This window comes from Ranitomeya variabilis, chromosome 4 (genome assembly GCF_051348905.1).
Source record: "Ranitomeya variabilis isolate aRanVar5 chromosome 4, aRanVar5.hap1, whole genome shotgun sequence".
In the NCBI taxonomy this organism is placed as follows: Eukaryota; Metazoa; Chordata; class Amphibia; order Anura; family Dendrobatidae; genus Ranitomeya; species Ranitomeya variabilis.
The window spans coordinates 655,851,231-655,872,333 of record NC_135235.1 but is presented as its reverse complement, the minus strand read 5'-3'; the positions used below and the strand labels follow the sequence as shown (position 1 = coordinate 655,872,333).

Sequence of the window (21,103 nt, the reverse complement as noted above, 5' to 3'; positions counted from 1 at the left end):
ATGTCCTGGCTTCACTTTTAAAGAAGGGCCACCTGATTCACACCTATTTCTTCACAGAATGACTGACCTCACTAATTGAACTCCATACTGCTATTATTTTGAACACCCCTTTCAATTAATTATTCTAATACACAGACTCAAAAAGATGCAAATCATGAATGTGGAGTCTGTTGTTTTTTGTAGAATCTACTGCACCAACTGGTAAATTGTTTGACATGTGGTAATATAATTTATACAAAAAAAAGTTATTAATCTAATTAGTCATAGTGCACTACTATTATTTTGAACACTACTGTACAATTGCCTCTAATAAAAGGAAGAAGATTTAAACTCTAATGCCATGTAGTAGAAGAGTATGCGTGTCTGCAATTAACATTAACCCCTTCATGACCTTGCCGTTTTTTGCAATTCTGACCAGTGTCCCTTTATGAGGTAATAACTCAGGAACGCTTCAACGGATCCTAGCGATTCTGAGATTGTTTTTTCGTGACATATTGGGCTTCATGTTAGTGGTAAATTTAGGTCGATAATTTCTGAGCTTATTTGTGAAAAAAATGGAAATTTGGCAAAAATTTTGAAAATTTCGCAATTTTCACATTTTGAATTTTTATTGTTAAACTAGAGAGTTATGTGACACAAAATAGTTAATAAATAACATTTCCCACATGTCTACTTTACATCAGCACAATTTTGGAAACAAATTTTTTTTTTGCTAGGAAGTTATAAGGGTTAAAATTTGACCAGTGATTTCTCATTTTTACAACAAAATTTACAAAACCATTTTTTTTAGGGACCACCTCACATTTGAAGTCAGTTTGAGGGTTCTATATGGCTGAAAATACCCCAAAGTGACACCATTCTAAAAACTGCACCCCTCAAGGTGCTCAAAACCACATTCAAGAAGTTTATTAACCCTTCAGGTGTTTCACAGCAGCAGAAGCAACATGGAAGTAAAAAATTAACATTTAACTTTTTAGTCACAAAAATGATCTTTTAGCGAAATTTTTTTTATTTTTCCAAGGGTAAAAGGAGAAACTGGACCACGAACGTTGTTGTCCAATTTGTTCTGAGTACGCTGATACCTCATATGTGGGGGTAAACCACTGTTTGGGCGCACGGCAGGGCTCGGAAGGGAAGGAGCGCCATTTGACTTTTTCAATGAAAAATTATCTCCATCGCTAGCAGACACCATGTCACGTTTGGAGAGCCCCTGTGTGCCTAAACATTGGAGCTCCCCCACAAGTGACCCCATTTTGGAAACTAGACCCCCCAAGGAACTTATCTAGAAGCATAGTGAGCACTTTAAACTCTCAGGTGCTTCACAAATTGATGCGTAAAAATGAAAAATAACTTTTTTTTCACACAAAATTTCTTTTAGCCTCAATTTTTTCATTTTCACATGGGCAACAGGATAAAATGGATCGTAAAATTTGTTGGGCAATTTCTCCTGAGTACGCCGATACCTCATATGTGGGGGTAAACCACTGTTTGGGTGCACGGCAAGGCTCGGAAGGGGAGGCGTGCCATTTGACTTTTTGAATGGAAAATTAGCTCCAATCATTAGCGGACACCATGTCGCGTTTGGAGAGCCCCTGTGTGCCTAAACATTGGAGCTCCCCTACAAGTGACCCCATTTTGGAAACTAGACCCCCCAAGGAACTTATCTAGATGCATAGTGAGCACTTATAACTCCCAGGTGCTTTACAGAAGTTTATAACGCAGAGCCGTGAAAATAAAAAATAATTTTTCTTTCCTCAAAAATGATTTTTAGCCCAGAATTTTTTATTTTCCCAAGGGTAATAGGAGAAATTGGACCCCAAATGTTGTTGTCCAGTTTGTCCCGAGTACGATGATACCCCATATGTGGGGGTAAACCACTGTTTGGGCGCACCGCAGGGCTCGGAAGGGAAGGCACGCCATTTGGCTTTTTGAATGGAAAATTAGCTCCAATCATTAGCGGACACCATGTCGCGTTTGGAGAGCCCCTGTGTGCCTAAACATTGGAGCTCCCGCACAAGTGACCCCATTTTGGAAACTAGACCTCCCAAGGAACTAATCTAGATGTGTGGTGAGCACTTTGAACCCCCAAGTGCTTCACAGAAGTTTATAACGCAGAGCCATGAAAATAAAAAATAATTTTTCTTTTCTCAAAAATGATTTTTTAGCCCACATTTTTTTATTTTCCCAAGGGTAACAGGAGAAATTGGACCCCAAAAGTTGTTGTCCAGTTTCTCCTGAGTACGCTGATACCCCATATGTGGGGGTAAACCACTGTTTTGGCACACGTCGGGGTTTGGAAGGGAAGTAGTGACGTTTTAAAATGCAGACTTTGATGGAATGCTCTGCGGGCGTCAGGTTGCGTTTGCAGAGCCCCTGATGTGCTTAAACAGTAGGAACTCCCCACAAGTGACTCCATTTTGGAAACTAGACCCCCAAGGGAACTTATCTAGATGTGTGGTGAGCACTTTGAACCCCCAAGTGCTTCACAGAAGTTTATAACGCAGAGCCGTGAAATTAATAAATGTGTTTCCTTTCCTCAAAAATATTTTTTAGCCCAGAATTTTTTATTTTTGCAAGGGTAACAGGAGAAATTTGACCCCAAAAGTTGTTTTCCAGTTTCTCCTGAGTACGCTGATACCCCATATGTGGGGGTAAACCACTGTTTGGGCACATGCCGGGGCTCGGAAGGGAAGTAGTGACATTTGAAATGCAGACTTTGATGGAATGGTCTGCGGGCGTCACATTGCATTTGCAGAGCCCCTGATGTGCCTAAACAGTAGAAACACCCCACAAGTGACCCCATTTTGGAAACTAGACCCCCCAAGGAACTTATCTAGATGTGTGGTGAGCACGTTCAACCCCCAAGTGCTTCACAGAAGTTTATAACGCAGAGCCGTGAAAATAAAAAAGAATTGTTCTTTCCTCAAAAATTATGTTTTAGCAAGTAATTTTTTATTTTTGCAAGGGTATCAGGATAAATTGGACCCCAACAGTTGTTGCCCAGTTTGTCCTGAGTACGCTGGTACCCCAAATGTGGGGGTAAACCACTGTTTGGGCGCACGTCGGGGCTTGGAAGGGAGGGAGCACCATTTGACTTTTTGAACGCAAGATTGGCTGGAATCAATGGTGGCGCCATGTTACGTTTGGAGACCCCTGATGTGCCTAAACAGTGGAAACCCCTCAATTCTAACTTCAACACTAACCCCAACACACCCCTAATCCTAATCCCAACTGTAGCCATAACCCTAATCACAACCCTAACCCCAACACACCCCTAACCACAACCCTAACCTCAACTCACCCGTAACCCTAATTCCAATCCTAATCCTAACCCTAATCCCAACCCTAACCCTAATCCCAACCCTAACCACAACTGTAACCCCAACACACCCCTAACCCTATCCGTAACCCTAACCACAAGCCTAATCTTAACCCTATTTCTAACCCTAGCCCTAATTCCAACCCTAACTCTAATTCCAACCCTAACTCTAAGGCTATGTGCCCACGTTGCGGATTCGTGTGAGATTTTTCCGCACGATTTTTGAAAAATCTGCAGGTAAAAGGCACTGCGTTTTACCTGCGGATTTACAGCAGATTTCCAGTGTTTTTTTTGTGCGGATTTCACCTGCGGATTCCTATTGAGGAACAGGTGTAAAACGCTGCGGAATCTGTTGTGAATTAGACTTTTTTTGGCTCCCTCTTGTGGTTACTATTGATATGACTCTGGGATTTCCTTCCCTCAGTTTGCACCCAGCTGGGTCGTTACTTCAGGGGTGTTGCTATATAAACCTCCTGGAACCTTAGTCCAGTGCCTGGCATCAGTGTTATCAGACACATTCTGTTTGCTCCTGTTTGCTGGTCCTGGTTCGTGCTAAATTAAGCTAAGTCTGCTTCTTTGTTTTTTGGGTTATTTGTTTGCTATCATTTTTGTCCAGCTTGTACTAAATGTGATTCCTGACCTTGCTGGAAGCTCTAGGGGGCTGGTGTTCTCCCCCCGGACCGTTAGACGGTTCGGGGGTTCTTGAATTTCCAGTGTGGATATTTTTGATAGGATTTTTTGCTGACCATATAAGTTATCTTTCTATATTCTGCTATTAGCTAGTGGGCCTCTCTTTGCTAAATACCTAGCTCATTCTTATGTTTGTCTTTTCCTCTTACCTCACCGTTATTATTTGTGGGGGGCTTCTATCCAACTTTTGGGGTATTTCCTCTGGAGGCAAGAAAGGTCTTTCTTTTCCCTACTAGGGGTAGTTAGCTCTCCGGCTGGCGCGAGACGTCTAGGATCAACGTAGGAACGTTCCCCGGCTGCTGGTATTTGTGGTGCTAGGATTAGTTATATGGTCAGCCCAGTTACCACTGCCCTATGAGCTGGTTTTCTGTATTTACCGACTTATCATTATTCCTGAGACCCTCTGCCATTGGGGTCATAACAGTATGCCAGGCCAACATTGAATGTTTAAAGCATTGCAGAAGTGGGATAATAAGAAAGGAAATTCTGAGTTTTTTTTTTTTTTTCCTTCTCTTCCTCCCCTTTACCTTTGAGTGGCTTGTGTTTGCTGCAGACATGAATGTCCAGACCTTGATTACAAGTGTAGACCAGCTGGCAGCTCGTGTGCAGGGTATACAAGATTTTGTTACCAGTAGTCCTATGTCTGAACCTAAAATACCTATTCCGGAATTGTTTTCTGGAGACCGATTTAGGTTTAGGAATTTCAAGAATAATTGTAAATTGTTTCTTTCTCTGAGACCCCGTTCATCTGGAGATTCAGCTCAGCAAGTTAAAATTGTTATTTCTTTTTTGCGGGGCGACCCTCAGGATTGGGCTTTCTCGCTAGCGCCAGGAGATCCGGCATTGGCGAATATTGATGCGTTTTTTCTGGCGCTCGGATTGCTTTACGAGGAACCCAATCTTGAAATTCAGGCAGAAAAAGCCTTGCTGGCTATTTCTCAGGGTCAGGATGAAGCTGAGGTGTATTGCCAAAAATTTCGGAAATGGTCCGTGCTTACTCAGTGGAATGAGTGTGCTCTGGGAGCAAATTTCAGAAATGGCCTTTCTGAAGCCATTAAGAATGTGATGGTGGGTTTCCCCATTCCTACAAGTCTGAATGATTCTATGGCGCTTGCTATTCAAATTGACCGGCGTTTGCGGGAGCGCAAAACCGCTAATCCTCTGGTGGTGTTGTCTGAACAAACACCTGATTTAATGCAATGTGATAGAATTCAGACTAGAAATGAACGGAAAAATCATAGACGTCAGAATGGGTTGTGTTTTTACTGTGGTGATTCTACACATGTTATATCAGCATGCTCTAAACGCCTAACAAGGGTTGTTAGTCCTGTCGCCATTGGTAATTTGCAACCTAAATTTATTTTGTCTGTGACTTTAATTTGCTCTTTGTCTTCTTACCCTGTTATGGCGTTTGTGGATTCAGGTGCTGCCCTGAGTCTTATGGATCTGTCATTTGCCAAGCGCTGTGGTTTTGTTCTTGAACCATTAGTAAATCCTATTCCTCTTAGAGGTATTGATGCTACGCCATTGGCGGAAAATAAACCGCAGTTTTGGACACAGGTGACCATGTGCATGACTCCTGAACATCGGGAGGTGATTCGTTTTCTTGTTCTGCATAAAATGCATGATTTGGTCGTTTTGGGTCTGCCATGGTTACAGACCGACAATCCTGTCTTGGATTGGAAGGCAATGTCTGTGTCAAGTTGGGGCTGTCAGGGAATTCATGCTGATTCCCCGCCGGTGTCTATTGCTTCCTCTACTCATTCGGAAGTTCCTGAGTACTTGTCTGATTATCAGGATGTATTCAGTGAGTCCAGATCCAGTGCTCTGCCTCCTCATAGGGACTGTGACTGCGCCATAGATTTGATTCCAGGTAGTAAATTTCCTAAGGGAAGATTATTTAATCTGTCAGTACCTGAGCATGCCGCAATGCGTTCATATATCAAGGAGTCTCTGGAGTAGGGGCATATCCGCCCATCCTCTTCCCCTCTTGGTGCGGGATTCTTTTTTGTGGCCAAAAAGGTCGGATCTTTGAGACCTTGTATTGACTATCGGCTTCTGAATAAAATCACTGTAAAATTTCAGTATCCTTTGCCTCTCTTGTCGGACTTGTTTGCCCGGATTAAGGGTGCCAAGTGGTTCACCAAGATAGATCTTCGTGGTGCGTACAACCTTGTGCGCATTAAGCAAGGTGATGAATGGAAGACTGCATTTAATACGCCCGAAGGTCATTTTGAGTACTTGGTGATGCCTTTTGGGCTTTCTAATGCTCCCTCAGTATTTCAGTCCTTTATGCATGATATTTTCCGGAAGTATCTGGATAAATTTATGATTGTTTATCTGGACGATATTCTGGTTTTCTCTGAAGATTGGGACTCACATGTGGAGCAGGTCAGGATGGTGTTTCAGGTTTTGCGTGAGAATGCCTTGTTTGTTAAAGGCTCAAAGTGTCTCTTTGGAGTACAGAAAGTTCCCTTTTTGGGGTTTATTTTTTTCCCCTTCTGCTGTGGAGATGGACCCCGTCAAGGTCCGAGCTATTCATGAGTGGACTCAACCCACGTCAGTTAAGAGTCTTCAGAAGTTCTTGGGTTTTGCTAACTTCTACCGTCGTTTTATCGCTAATTTTTCTAGCGTTGTTAAACCTTTGACGGATATGACCAAGAAAGGTTCTGATGTTGCTAACTGGGCTCCTGCAGCCGTGGAGGCGTTCCAGGAGTTGAAGCGCCGGTTTACTTCGGCGCCTGTTTTGTGCCAGCCTGATGTCTCACTTCCCTTTCAGGTCGAGGTGGATGCTTCTGAGATTGGGGCAGGGGCCGTTTTGTCACAGAGAGGCCCTGGTTGCTCGGTAATGAGACCATGTGCTTTCTTCTCTAGGAAGTTTTCGCCCGCTGAGCGGAATTATGATGTTGGCAATCGGGAATTACTGGCCATGAAGTGGGCATTTGAGGAGTGGCGTCATTGGCTCGAGGGTGCTAAGCATCGTGTGGTGGTCTTGACTGATCACAAAAATTTGATGTATCTCGAGTCTGCTAAACGCTTGAATCCTAGACAGGCCCGCTGGTCATTGTTTTTCTCCCGTTTTAACTTTGTGGTCTCGTATTTACCAGGTTCAAAGAATGTGAAAGCTGACGCTCTTTCAAGGAGCTTTGTGCCTGACTCTCCTGGAGTCACAGAACCTGTCGGTATTCTTAAAGAAGGAGTTATTTTGTCAGCCATTTCTCCTGATTTGCGACGTGTGTTGCAGAGATTTCAAGCTGGTAGACCTGACTCTTGTCCACCTGACAGACTGTTTGTTCCTGATAAGTGGACCAGCAGAGTCATTTCCGAGGTTCATTCCTCGGTGTTGGCAGGTCATCCGGGAATTTTTGGCACCAGAGATCTGGTGGCTAGGTCATTTTGGTGGCCTTCTTTGTCACGGGATGTACAGTCATTTGTGCAGTCCTGTGGGACTTGTGCTCGAGCTAAGCCTTGCTGTTCCCGTGCCAGCGGGTTGCTCTTGCCCTTGCCTGTCCCGAAGAGGCCTTGGACACATATTTCCATGGATTTCATTTCTGATCTCCCGGTGTCTCGGGGTATGTCTGTCATCTGGGTGGTATGTGATCGCTTTTCAAAAATGGTCCATTTGGTGCCTTTGCCTAAGCTGCCTTCCTCTTCCGATCTGGTTCCTGTGTTCCTTCAGAATGTGGTTCGTTTACACGGCATTCCTGAGAATATTGTGTCTGACAGAGGATCCCAGTTTGTTTCCAGGTTCTGGCGATCCTTTTGTGCTAGGATGGGCATTGATTTGTCGTTCTCGTCTGCCTTTCATCCTCAGACTAATGGACAAACTGAGCGAACTAATCAGACTCTGGAGGCTTACTTGAGGTGTTTCGTTTCGGCAGATCAGGATGATTGGGTGACCTTCTTGCCGTTGGCTGAGTTTGCCCTAAATAATCGGGCTAGTTCCGCTACTTTGGTTTCGCCATTTTTCTGCAACTCTGGTTTCCATCCTCGTTTTTCCTCGGGACATGTGGAGCCTTCTGACTGTCCTGGGGTAGATTCTGTGGTGAATAGGTTGCAGCAGATCTGGAATCATGTGGTGGACAACTTAAAATTGTCACAGGAGAAGGCTCAGCGTTTTGCCAACCGCCGCCGCGGTGTGGGTCCCCGACTTCGTGTTGGGGATTTGGTGTGGCTGTCTTCTCGATTTGTTCCTATAAAGTTCTCCTCTCCTAAATTTAAGCCTCGCTTCATCGGTCCTTACAAGATATTGGAAATCCTTAATCCAGTGTCCTTTCGCTTGGATCTTCCGGTTTCGTTTGCCATTCACAACGTGTTCCACAGGTCTTTGTTACGACGCTACGTTGTGCCTGTGGTTCCTTCTGCTGAGCCTCCTGCTCCGGTGTTGGTTGAGGGCGAGTTGGAGTACGTGGTGGAGAAGATCTTGGATTCTCGTCTCTCCAGGCGGAGGCTTCAGTATTTGGTCAAGTGGAAGGGTTATGGTCAGGAGGATAATTCCTGGGTGGTTGCCTCTGATGTGCATGCAGCCGATTTAGTTCGTACCTTTCACGCTGCTCATCCTGATCGCCCTGGTGGTCTTGGTGAGGGTTCGGTGACCCCTCCTTAAAGGGGGGGTACTGTTGTGAATTAGACTTTTTTGGCTCCCTCTTGTGGTTACTATTGATATGACTCTAGGATTTCCTTCCCTCAGTTTGCACCCAGCTGGGTCGTTACTTCAGGGATGTTGCTATATAAACCTCCTGGAACCTTAGTCCAGTGCCTGGCATCAGTGTTATCAGACACATTCTGTTTGCTCCTGTTTGCTGGTCCTGGTTCGTGCTAAATTAAGCTAAGTCTGCTTCTTTGTTTTTTGGGTTATTTGTTTGCTATCATTTTTGTCCAGCTTGTACTAAATGTGATTCCTGACCTTGCTGGAAGCTCTAGGGGGCTGGTGTTCTCCCCCCGGACCGTTAGACGGTTCGGGGGTTCTTGAATTTCCAGTGTGGATATTTTTGATAGGATTTTTTGCTGACCATATAAGTTATCTTTCTATATTCTGCTATTAGCTAGTGGGCCTCTCTTTGCTAAATACCTAGCTCATTCTTATGTTTGTCTTTTCCTCTTACCTCACCGTTATTATTTGTGGGGGGCTTCTATCCAACTTTTGGGGTATTTCCTCTGGAGGCAAGAAAGGTCTTTCTTTTCCCTACTAGGGGTAGTTAGCTCTCCGGCTGGCGCGAGACGTCTAGGATCAATGTAGGAACGTTCCCCGGCTGCTGGTATTTGTGGTGCTAGGATTAGTTATATGGTCAGCCCAGTTACCACTGCCCTATGAGCTGGTTTTCTGTATTTACCAACTTATCATTATTCCTGAGACCCTCTGCCATTGGGGTCATAACAGGAATCTGCACAAAGAATTGACATGCTGCGGAAAATACAACGCAGCGTTTCTGCACGGAATTTTCCGCACCATGGGCACAGCGGATTTGGTTTTCCATAGGTGTACATGGTACTGTAAACCTGATGTAAAACTGCTACGAATTCGCAGCAGCCAATCCGCTGCGGATCCGCAGCCAAATCCGCACTGTGTGCACATGCCATAACCCTAAGCCTACCCCTAACCCTACCCCTAACCCTACCCCTAGTTCTAACCCTAGTTCTAACCCTAACCCTAGTGGAAAAAGAAAAAAATATATTTTCTTTATTTTATTATTGTCCCTACCTATGGGGGTGATAAAGGGGGGGGTTTATTTATTATTTTTTTTATTTTGATCGCTGTGATAGAACCTACCACAGCGATCAAAATGAACTTGTAACGAATCTGCCAGCCGGCAGATTCGGCGGGCGCACTGAGCATGCGTCCGCCATCTTGGAAGATGGCGGCGCCCAGGGAGAAGACGGACCGACTTCGGGAGGCTCGGTAAGTATGAGGGGGTGGTGGGGGGGTGGATCGGAGCACAGGGGAGGGGTCGGAGGACGGGGGGAGCGGACAGGAGCACGGGGGAGCGAACAGGGGGACGGAGGGGGGTACCGGACAGAACGGAGGACTGGGGAGGAGATCGGGGGCGGTGGGGGGGGCCAGAACATGATTTCCAGCCATGGCAGATACTATTGCAGCATCGGCCATGGCTGGATTGCAATATTTCACCATTTTCATAGGTGAAATATTGCAAATTGCTCTGATTGGCTGTTGCACTTTCAACAGCCAATCAGAGCGATCGTAGCCACGTGGGGGCAAAGCCACCCCCCCTAGGCTGAAGTACAACTCCCCCTCTCCCTGCAGATCGGGTAAAATAGGAGTTAACCCTTTCACCCGATCTGCAGGGATGCGATCATTCCATGACGCCACATAGGCGTCATGGGTCGGGAAGGGGTTAAAGTCAACTTAAAATTGTTAAGAATTTACACTTTTCTCTTTGCTCAAGATAGGCAGAGCCTGCTCTAAATGCACATTACTTTAACCATTTCAACTCTGGTCCACATAAGCTTTAGTACAGTGACAAAGGGCAGGGCACAAGCTGTGTCACAGTAATATTTGCAGGGAGTTGTTTAATCGGAGACTGCTACCAATCAGTGCAGGCCTCTGCAATTCAATTCAAAGTCACATTAATATATAAAATGTCTTGCATTTTTACCACTGATACTATAATAGGCAACCACAGTTGTTTGAACTTCGCAGCCGATCCTGCTGAGATTCTGACCGAATCTCTACCTCTGTCGTAGTACCAAGTGAAGTAACCACTGCTTACGGAAGGCAGCACATGGTGATCCACCTTGCCATTTTGTTATACTCAAACAAATTACATATAAGATATATAGACTCTTCAGAGATAGAGCTGTACTGGGAATGTTCTACTTGTGCTTTGCAGCTGTGTGGATAGCACGAACTAGAGGTGCTGCCCTCACTTCGTCATGCTGGAATATCCTCAAGACCACTGTGTGGACATCCATTCATTATGGAGCATTCAAGACATGCAGCGAAGTAGAGAGAGAGGACATAAAAGAAAGCCTAGAAAAATGTAGAAACCCTGCTGTGTCTGAAGTGTTACTCAGTGATATTCATAGAATCATAGAATGGGAGAGTTGGAAGGGACCTCCTGCATCATCTGGCCCAACCCCCTGCTCAAAGCAGGATTCACTAAATCATCCCAGCCTCTGTTAGAAATCTTCCATGGAAGGAGAACTCACCACCTGTTGTGGCAGCCTGTTCCACTCATTAATCACCCTGTCAAAAAAATGTTTTCTAAAAAGCAAATATATTTGGTCTAGATAAGTTCTCTCCAGCCTTTACTGTAGAAGAAACCCATAGAATCTTGACAAGATCAAATCCCGAGGACCGCGCCCCACACGTTCATAGTTACAATGCTCAATTAGAGAGATTGAGATACAGTGCTCAAGTTGACTAGACAACTTGGCCACCTTTCACTAGAAAATGCAGACATCCCAGTACACCCAGGTTTCTCAGTGGCAATTTAGAATGTCAAATTCACAGCAGCTTATTGGCAGCTATGAGACTTGAATATCAAATACATATCCCGCCAAGTCTCGCTTAGGTCACTGAAACACAGTGCACATGCTTCATAATGCTGAAGTCGTCAACCCCTGTAAAGAACACTTAAGCTTGGGGAACCATTAACCAGAGAGAAGATGGCCACAGGATGAGGGGAATATACAATGGGCTACTTACCCAATTCAATGTGTCTATCTTACTGGGCTCTGCTTTACTGCTGCGCCAAATACTTGCTCTGCTATAAAATATCACCTTTTGCTTTCCACCATAAGTCAAGAAGAGGAGGGCAGTGACATCATATAAATGTGTGTTTCAAAGATTTAAGTTGGAATAGAAGATGTTGCAGGGCTGTCCCTATGAAACCTATGGCCTTGCAGAACAAAGCTAACATTTATGGTGTTGGCGAGAGGGACTATGAATAGGCGTTAGTGGTGACATCTTTCAAGATTAAGTATACAGACTTATTATCAGCTTTGGAAAATTTAATGAAGTTAGGTCCGGACCACTTAGTGTTGGGCTGATCCATAACTCTGTAAAGAAGTCCTCAGTTTGTATATACGTCTGTGTGGAATAACTGGACCATGCTTGAATTCCCACAACTAGATGGGTTTAAAAATTTGATTTAAATCAGGTATTATGAGACTTAGACGTCTATTGTCCAAAAATACTTTCTGTTCCTATCAACAATTACAGGAGGAATAGAATCACATTTTCAGGTCCAACATCTTGGATGCGCAAAATAGGATTAGGAAACTTTCTGTGCAGTCAGACATGATGCCGAGCACAATATCTAATTCAGGGAGAATGTCCGGTGAGATTTCTATACTTTATAAAATGCCGCTATCTAAATATATGGAAAATGATCCTGTGTATGAGTAACTGAAAGAAGAACATTGGGAGCAGTCACTGATGACCAATGGACAAGCATACTTGCAGTGGACAGATCTATAATCCTAAGAGAAATTTGCAGACTGTGACAATTATATTATCCTCTGTTTCTCCACAGGGTTGGCATACATCCAGAAGCCAAAGGTCCAAAGTGCTCAGCAGAAGCTGCTGATCTTATACACGTGATGCCGGATTCTAAATATCTTTTGCAGAAAGTTATTACATTTGTATAATCATCAGCCGGTTTGGACGGAGACATCCAGGTGTTTTATTAGGGAAAATAGAAGAACTGACACTGGACACACATGATAAAATTGTGGTAGGACGTTTATTGTTTTTTGTACATCAATTAATAACATTTAGATGGATTCAGATGAACCCTCCCACAAGATGTGATTACCAAAGTCATTACTACAGGACTGTATGAGAAAGGGATTCATTGTAAAAGAAACGCCAGAGCCAAAAATGAGAGAATCCGGGCCCCGTGGCTGGATACTCCAGGCCTGGTTTCCAACGTGTGTCATCTTATATTATGTTTGAAATTTTAGAAAACGGAAAGACTTGTGATTAAACCCATTTCTGGAAACCAAACACTGAAACTCTTTAACCCCTTCATGACATGCTTCGTACACGTACGACTTATGTCGGGTCTCCCCCTTTTGTTGTGGACTCCGGCGTTGAGCCCACTTCTTTTCCAGCACGTCACCTAATTTCAACAGTGATCCAACCGCAGCTGTTCACATGTTAAACGCTGCTGTCAATCTGTCACATGACTGCGGGTTGCCAATGGGTTGGCATAACAACCCAGGGTCTGCATGAGATGCCTGTGGTTGTCATAGCCAGATAGCTATGAGCGCTGCCCAGCGGTCAGCGCTCGTAGCAAGTGATCATTTTAGCTACACAAACCAGGGCTGAAGCATTGCTATGTGTAGCAAAGGCTATCGGATGATCGCAGCTTCTAGTCTCCCATGGAGACTATTGAAGCTATTAAAAAAATAAAGGTTTTAAAAATATTTAAAAAAATATAAAAGTTTAAATCACCCTCCATTCAAAATAATACAGTTTAAAAAAAAAATCACCCAATCTACCAATATATAAAAATAATTTATCCGATTGGTAATCGTCGTAACGAAAAAAAAAATCAAAACACCAAAATTTTTTTTTTCTGGTCGCCACAACATTGCATTAAAATTAGTGATGAGCGAGTGTACTCGTTGCTCGGGTTTTCCTGAGCACGCTTGGGTGACCTCCGAGTATTTATGACTGCTCGGAGATTTAGTTTTCATCGCGACAGCTGAATGACTTACAGCTAATAGCCAGGCTGAGTACATGTGGAGGTTGCCTGGTTGCTAGGGAATTCCCACGAGTACACTCGCTCATCGCTAATTAAAATGCAATAACGGGCAATCAAAAGATCGTATCTACACCAAAATGTATCAATAAAAATGTCAGCTCTGTACGCAAAAAATAAGCCCTCACCCAACCCCAGATCACGAAAAATGGAGATGCTACAGGTCTCAGAAAACGGCGCACTCGTGCAAACTCGTACTGACCTGGAGCAACATAATTGCGGGTCAGTTTTAGGTCATTTGGTGAACTTGTTAAGAAAAAAAAATAAATTTGCAATTGCACTTTTTTTTTTTGCAATTTAATTAAATGGTAAAATCAATGGTGTCGTTCAAAAGTACAACTTGTCCTGCAAAAAACAAGCCCTCACATGGCCATGTGGATGGAAAATTAAAATAGCTCTGGCGTGAAGGGGTTAATATGATTTGGTGGAACGTAAAGACCAGCAATTTTAGATTTCATTCCAATATGGAGAAACTGTACTTTTTAGAACATAGTTTTGAGAAAATACAAATTTTGGATTGTGAAGAGGAAAACATAAAATATCATAGTTGCTGTAGAATGGATGGATAAGGACGATGGAGGAGTTGGAAATCATATTCAGCCTAGAAATGGCTATTGGTTAAGGCTTAAATTGTTAACTCTGGTTTTATAGAGGGAGAAACGGATGTATTTTTGGGGGGTGCAATTAAAATACTTTTGTCCAAATAGTGAATATTTAAATATATTACTGTGAAGTATTCAATGCACATGGAATATTGTTTTTTTATTTATTTTTCAGATAACAGATGTCTGTTAGTATCTACATATATTTTAATTCCAATGTACTATGTAAATTGCTTTCTCTTTTACTTATTTTCCCTTACTTTCTCTGCCTCTGTTGTGTTTTCGCGCTCAGTTTCATAAAATATATTGTTCCTACCTGTGCGAGTTTTCTTGGTGAATCTGAGGGCAGCATATTGTAGGGGTAGAGACTAGTGATGAGCGGGTTTTTCCGAGCACGCTCGGGTGGTCTCTGAGTATTTATGACTGCTCGGAGATTTAGTTTTCATCGCTGCAGCTGAATGATTTACAGCTACTAGCCAACTTGAATACATGTGGGGATTCCCTAGCAACCAGGCAACCCCAACATGTACTTAGGCTGGCTAGTAGATGTAAATCATTCCGCTGCCATGATGAAAACTAAATCTCCGAACACTAACAAATACTTAGAGACCAGCCGAGCGTTCTTGGGAAAACCCGAGCAACGAGTATACTTGCTCATCACTAGTAGAGACCCTGATTCCAGCTATGTATCACTTACTGGGCTGCTTGCTGTACATTCAATAAAATCACTATTTTACAAACAGGAGATTAACACTAGAGGATTAATTGTCTGATGCCATATAGTCCTCTTGCTTTGTGTAACCACACTACCACCACTAATTATTAGCTTTCTATCAATGTAAGTGTACCCAGAAAGCTGCCAATCAGTGATGTTGGTGGGGCTATACAGAGCTCAGCACTCAGAACACTACTAGATCTGAAGATCTAGTAGAGAAAACAATGATTTTATCAAAACTGCAGCGTAGCAGACCAGAAAAGGAAATATTGCAGGTCTCTGTCTCTAAATCATGTCTCCTGAGATCTCAGTCTGCGCATGCTCCGCCTCCGGCAGCCATTTTCATGGGGACCAACTCATTATATCAAAGTAAGTACGGGGGCTCCGGCCTTTCACAAAATGTCGGCGGAGCCTCCGCACCACCGAGCATCTACAAAAGTGCGCATTTCAGCCTGGGATGGAGGTGTGGGGGCTCCGGGATTTCCACAAATGGCGGCGGAGCCCCCGAACTACCGATCATCTGCGAAACTGCCGCGCATAAGCCTAGGATGGATGTGTGGGGACTTTCACAAAATGTCGGAGCCCCAGCACCACCAAACCTGCTGTACCATCCTGCGATGAGCCAGACCGCCGAACACCTCCTGTGTACCTGCTCCACCAGAACTCCCTATCAAACCCTACCCCCAAGGCAAGCTGAATAATTTGGACTGTAAGACGGACCTTCATTTGACGCATTAATTTTTTTCCCTATTTTTCTTTTGAAAATTTGGGTTGCGTCTTATAGTCCGAAAAATACAGTACATAATAAACACCCGATTCCACTTAAGTAAAACATTTCTCACCTTCTACGTATAATAATGGCTTTTCAATGTTTGACATTCAAGAAGATACCATTTGTGGGTAAAACATTTCCCACATTCTGAACATCAACAAAGCTTCTCCCCTTTGTGAATTTTCTGGTGTCTAAGAACACTTGATTTATGTACAAAACATTTCCCACATTCTGGACATGCATATGGTTTATCCCCTGTGTGAATTCTGTGATGTGCAACAAGATCTGAGTTATCTGTGCAACATTTCCCACATACTGCGCATGAAAAGGCTTTCTCCCCTGTGTGAGTTCTCTGGTGTGCCACAAGACTTGATTTATGTGCCCAACATTTTCCACATTGTAAGCATGAAAAAGGCTTCTCCCCTGTGTGAATTCTCTGGTGACTAACCAAATGTGATTTTTGGTTAAAATGTTTCCCACATTCTAAACATGAATATGGCTTCTCCCCTGTGTGAGTTCTCTGGTGGATAACAAGATTTGACCTATCTGCATAACATTTCCCACATTCTGAACATAAATGTGGCTTCTCCCCTGTGTGAAATTTCTGGTGTTTAACAAGATTTGTTTCATCTACAAAACATTTCCCACAGTCAAAACATGAATATGGCTTCTCCCCTGTGTGAACTCTGTCATGCTTAATAAGCTCTGATTTCTGGCTAAAATATTTCCCAAAATCTGAACAACAAAATTCTCTCTCCTCTGTGTGAAGTTTTTGATGTGTAATAAAAGAAGTTTTGAAGGGAAAACTTTGGTCATATTGTGATCTTGCAAATGGGTTCTTTGCTGTTAGACCAGTTTGATTTTTAATGTCTCTTTTTTTATTTTTATTTTTCGGAATAGTCCGTAATGAATCTGAAGTTTGAACTTGTTTAAAAGGATCAGAGAATAAATCTTTGCTGTGAAAGGATGATGATATATCTGGAGTAGTGGGATTCACTTCAGTTATATCTTGTGTCGTATCAAGGTCATCTGATTGAAAAATTGCAGTTGTCACTTGTCCCTGTGAAATCCTGGTAAAGTCATCTGCCAAGAATAGAAATTATTGTTTATGAATAAAATATCCTTAAAAATTATATTGGTATACCAATTCTAAAATATACATAGAAATTGCAAATTATGTAGAAAAATTACAATATTCAATAAGACAAAAACAAGAACTAACAATAGACCTCAGAGCATCAATCAGTAGAGCATGATGTTCGACCCTCCTTGTGTGATAGAAATATATATATCATGTAGATCTCACTTGCATGTATACTCCTCTATAATCATATATACTCATATACTCACAGCTAATATATACATTATAATCAATGGTTTAAAATGGCTGACATAAACTGATATAAGCCAGACAGATTGTATAGGGTTTTCCATGCAAAAGCGGAACAACACCAGATGTATTAAGTGCTGATCAGATGTCTTAACTCTGTCCTAGATGCAGAAAGATGCAGAGAGCTCAATTTTAGTTTCTTAGTCAGCATTCATATGTGCATTAATCACAATATTCCTTATATGTTTAGATAGCCAATGACAGGGGAGCTAGACAATATGATAATTAACTAACCACCCTAACAACCCCTAACCACTCCTTTCTATACGCAATTATAAAACTATGTATGTACAATAAATCGTCAGTATTGATGGAATGTTATTGACACAATGTTGTGAAGTCTCATTCTTGATGAGCGCTCAAAATACTCAGTCTTATTGGGAACGGCCACAGCACACACAGGTATAAATTTATCCAAACCAAATTTCCATGACAAGTGGCGCCCAACGTGGGGCTGGACGAAAATATCACAGGGGACCTTGCTGACCGGAAGGACAAGGGTGCCGGCCGCGGCCTTGGCTCACGGGACGGAGAATGCAGCTCCATAAGTAAGGTAAGAAAATGTTATAATCTTACCTGAATGTCCCCTGTGCCCAGTCCGGGTCTATACCTTTAGCCGGTCAGGTGTGGTCACCACCGCATTCCCAGGTAGTGTAAAAAGTCTGAGCCTGTATCCAAAACCCTGGGATATAAGTCAAGGTGTCTGCTGTGTGCCGTGTATGTGTTCTGTGTTTGTGTAAGATCCGGGAGAAGAAAGGAACAGCGACTGTTTTGTTTGTGGTGGCTGGGTAACAGACGGCAGGAGGTCAAATCGCTGAATAAGGTATCACAGATTCCCGTGCAGCAGGAGGGACAGGTGGTCCCGGGACAGGCAGTCCCATGTTCCAGGCTCGGATGGTGATAGCTTAGAGGGCTGCCACAGATTCCCGTAGCCAGCGGCCAGTCAGGACGACCGGAGCGGAGGGTGGTAGATTTCCCGGCATATGTATGCCCAGTGCGATTGATAGTTGTCTGTTCCCAGAAAGGCCTGCACATGTCACAGAATAATAAAGAGGGCATCGATTCACCCTGTACGTCGATATTTGTTTGTTAATGTCACGTATTGTTGCTTAAGTGCATACAATTGTAAAGGAAAGGGTTTTTTTTCTCTTTTCTGAACTCCCCCTCCTCCATGCTGGGAGAGATATATGCATTGTAAATCACACTGTCACATCTGTTTTTTTTCTTTTTTTTTGCTGAGTTTCCTGTTTTTGCAATCTGGCTATGGTATAGCATTTATTTGAAGAAGTGAAACTAAATAGTATCTATCATTTTTGCTGCGACATACGTGTTTTCAGATACGTGATTTTAGTGACATTGGATACAATAGCATAAGAAAAGGGGAAGCGTGTGTCTCTGACTGCGTTGAGCGCAGAGAGAAGGGAAAAAATAGCTGTTTTTTACTCTTTTGAAGGTTATTCCTTCTGTCTTTTTTCATTTTAAAGTTTTTTTAAGTTTTTTTTTAATTAAGTTTTCCAAAGTTTTCCTTCAGTCTCTTTACTTTTTACTCTTTAAAAAAAAGGAAAAAAGTTTTTTTCCTTTCGTATCAAAATTTTGAGTTTTTGATCGTGTACCAGGTTTTCGATGGTTTTCTGTTCTTTTGGGGGGTTTTGAGGTTTTTATATACTCATTTTTAGAAGTTTTTTGCTGTTTTTTTCCTTTTTTGTTTGTTTTTTATTTTGGTTTTTGGCATGGGGAATAAGGTGGCCAAGCAACAGGAGGGTCTTTTACTTCCTGGAGAGCAAGCAGCCCCCCAGATAGTGGCAGAACATGAAGGTGTTAAGTATCTGAAATCCATTAGAATGGCAGATTTCAAGCTGTGGAATGGCATGACGTAGAAAGGAAAATAAGGGAAGTTAGCTGATGTTAAATTGCTGAATACTAATACATGGTATACAGTAGCAGCAGAGCTTACATTGCTTAGGTGGTACAGAAAGATATGTGAGCAAACCAGGAAGTGATTTTTGTGTGTATAAGATAGGAAAGGTATTAAGCCATCAGCGCCTCCCCATATATTGGATCTGCGCAGTCTGCTCTCAGCAGAATCCATGGTATAGGGAGTTTTTGCACAGTATGTGGCACGCCCCGTTCCTCCCTACAGGGAGAAGGCATCATTGCTCCTCTCTATTGTTCTTGTTGTTCTTCTCTAGCCTCCTTTTTCTCTGTCACTCTCCTTTCCTCTCCTCTGTCTCCACACTTTTCTCTTCTCTCTCTCTCCCTCTCTCTATCTCTCTCCTTCACACCTCTTTCCTCCTTTTTTTTCCTCACCCTCTCTCTCCTCCTTCTCCACTCCCCCACCACACCTATCTCCTCCTGCTCTTCCTTTTCCACACCCATCTCCAGACTTTTCTCTTCTCTCTCTCTCCCTCTCTCTTTCACACCTCCCATCTTCTCCTCCCTCTGTTCCTCACGTCCTCCCCCCCTGCAGTAGGCAACCCCCTGACACATCAGGCAGCAGACAGCTCAGCCCTGGGTGCAGAGGGGGGAGGACTGACGTCACCATTTGTTGATAATGTACAACTTCAGCACCGGTCAGAGCTGCCTACATTCACACGAACATAGAACTATAAGCCTAATCCATCACAGCTTCAGCAAGGGGGGAGACATCCTCACATAAAAAAGGCAACTTCTAAGTCCAAAATCAGTCAGTGTATGACCCCAGCACACGCTATCACAACTATTCCTCTGATGAAGATGAAGAGGGAACATCATACATGCTGTCCAGTACTAGGAAAAGAAACCCACAGGCACCAAGAATGCAGGGGCAGATAGAGGCACCACCATTACACTATGTGCACTGCACTTCAAGTCAGGTGGCAATCTTACAGACCCAGGGATGCATGTAATGCAAGAATGTAGCAGAACTAGCGAACATATGCAGCCACCTGGAATGATCTCTGGGCCATAAATGGAAATAGAAGCAGGTGATGCACTCTGGCCAATCATGAAGGAACAATTCAAACTTCCAGGAGAATTAGATGTACATGCTTGGGAGCCAGGGCCACAGCTAATTGAACAGCTCAGAGAGTGGGCCAAAGGCAGATTGGTAGGACAAGCCCTCAGCTTACATGACATGAGCCAAGACAAGACAGAGTCTGTAAAGAAGTTTCATGGCAGAGTAATGCAAGTATTCCAAGACTTGGGCTTCACCATTCATGACCAGATACACAGGCAAATGTTGGCACAGGCCTTTGCACATGGACTGAGACAGCCAATCAGGAAACCACTTAGTAGCTAGGCCTGAGAACAGGTCAATGGCAGTGGACTGACCCAGCAAAATGGTTTATGTGTGCCTAGGAGACTGTTTATCACCAATTGTCGCCAAAACATTATAGCTCCACAAAGAGTGCGAAGAAGGAAACGGGTGCCGTGCTGCTGAAAACGCCGGAAGGGGAGCCAGAGGTGGAGACGCTGCAAATTGCCGAGCGACACATCAGAAGAACCGCTGCAGACTCCGGAGAGGAGACACCGACCTCAATAAGGTTAGCAAAGGGGAGAAGCTATGTCAGAGCAGGGGGAAGAAGTGATGGCAGATGCAGCGGCAGCAGCCCCTGTTATGCCCCAAGACCTTGGGTTGGGTGCAGCCGCCGGTCTCATGGCACCCCCGGGCCTCGCCACTGATGCACCTGCAGGCCCCATCTTACCACCGCAGCTTCAATCAGCAGGCCGGACACCGCTGCTGCTACAGTGCCCATCATGCCATTGTCCACAGTAGCCAAAGGGACTGAGTCCCAACCAGGAGTGCAGAGGACGGCCCCTCTCATGGTGACCACTGACCTGGAAGCGCAACCACCCTACAAAGACAGAAGAGGTGTCAAGTGTTACATCTGTGGCAAGTTTGGCCATTT

The 21,103-nt window shown here is 43.6% G+C and overlaps 1 protein-coding gene across 2 annotated transcripts in view; it reads right to left on the bottom strand.

The window, feature by feature from the left end:
• The window catches only part of LOC143767468 (uncharacterized), a 102,533-nt gene that overhangs the window by 63,521 nt on the left and 17,909 nt on the right, over positions 1-21,103 (bottom strand). The window contains exon 7 of one of the 2 annotated variants that reach the window (XM_077255836.1): positions 14,928-16,909. The exons of the other annotated variant lie outside the window; for it this stretch is intronic. Coding sequence (XP_077111951.1) covers positions 15,981-16,909 — 929 coding nt within the window. The 3' untranslated portion in view covers positions 14,928-15,980. Of the gene's footprint in view, positions 1-14,927; positions 16,910-21,103 lie in introns of those variants that run through there. 2 annotated transcript variants of the gene reach the window in all.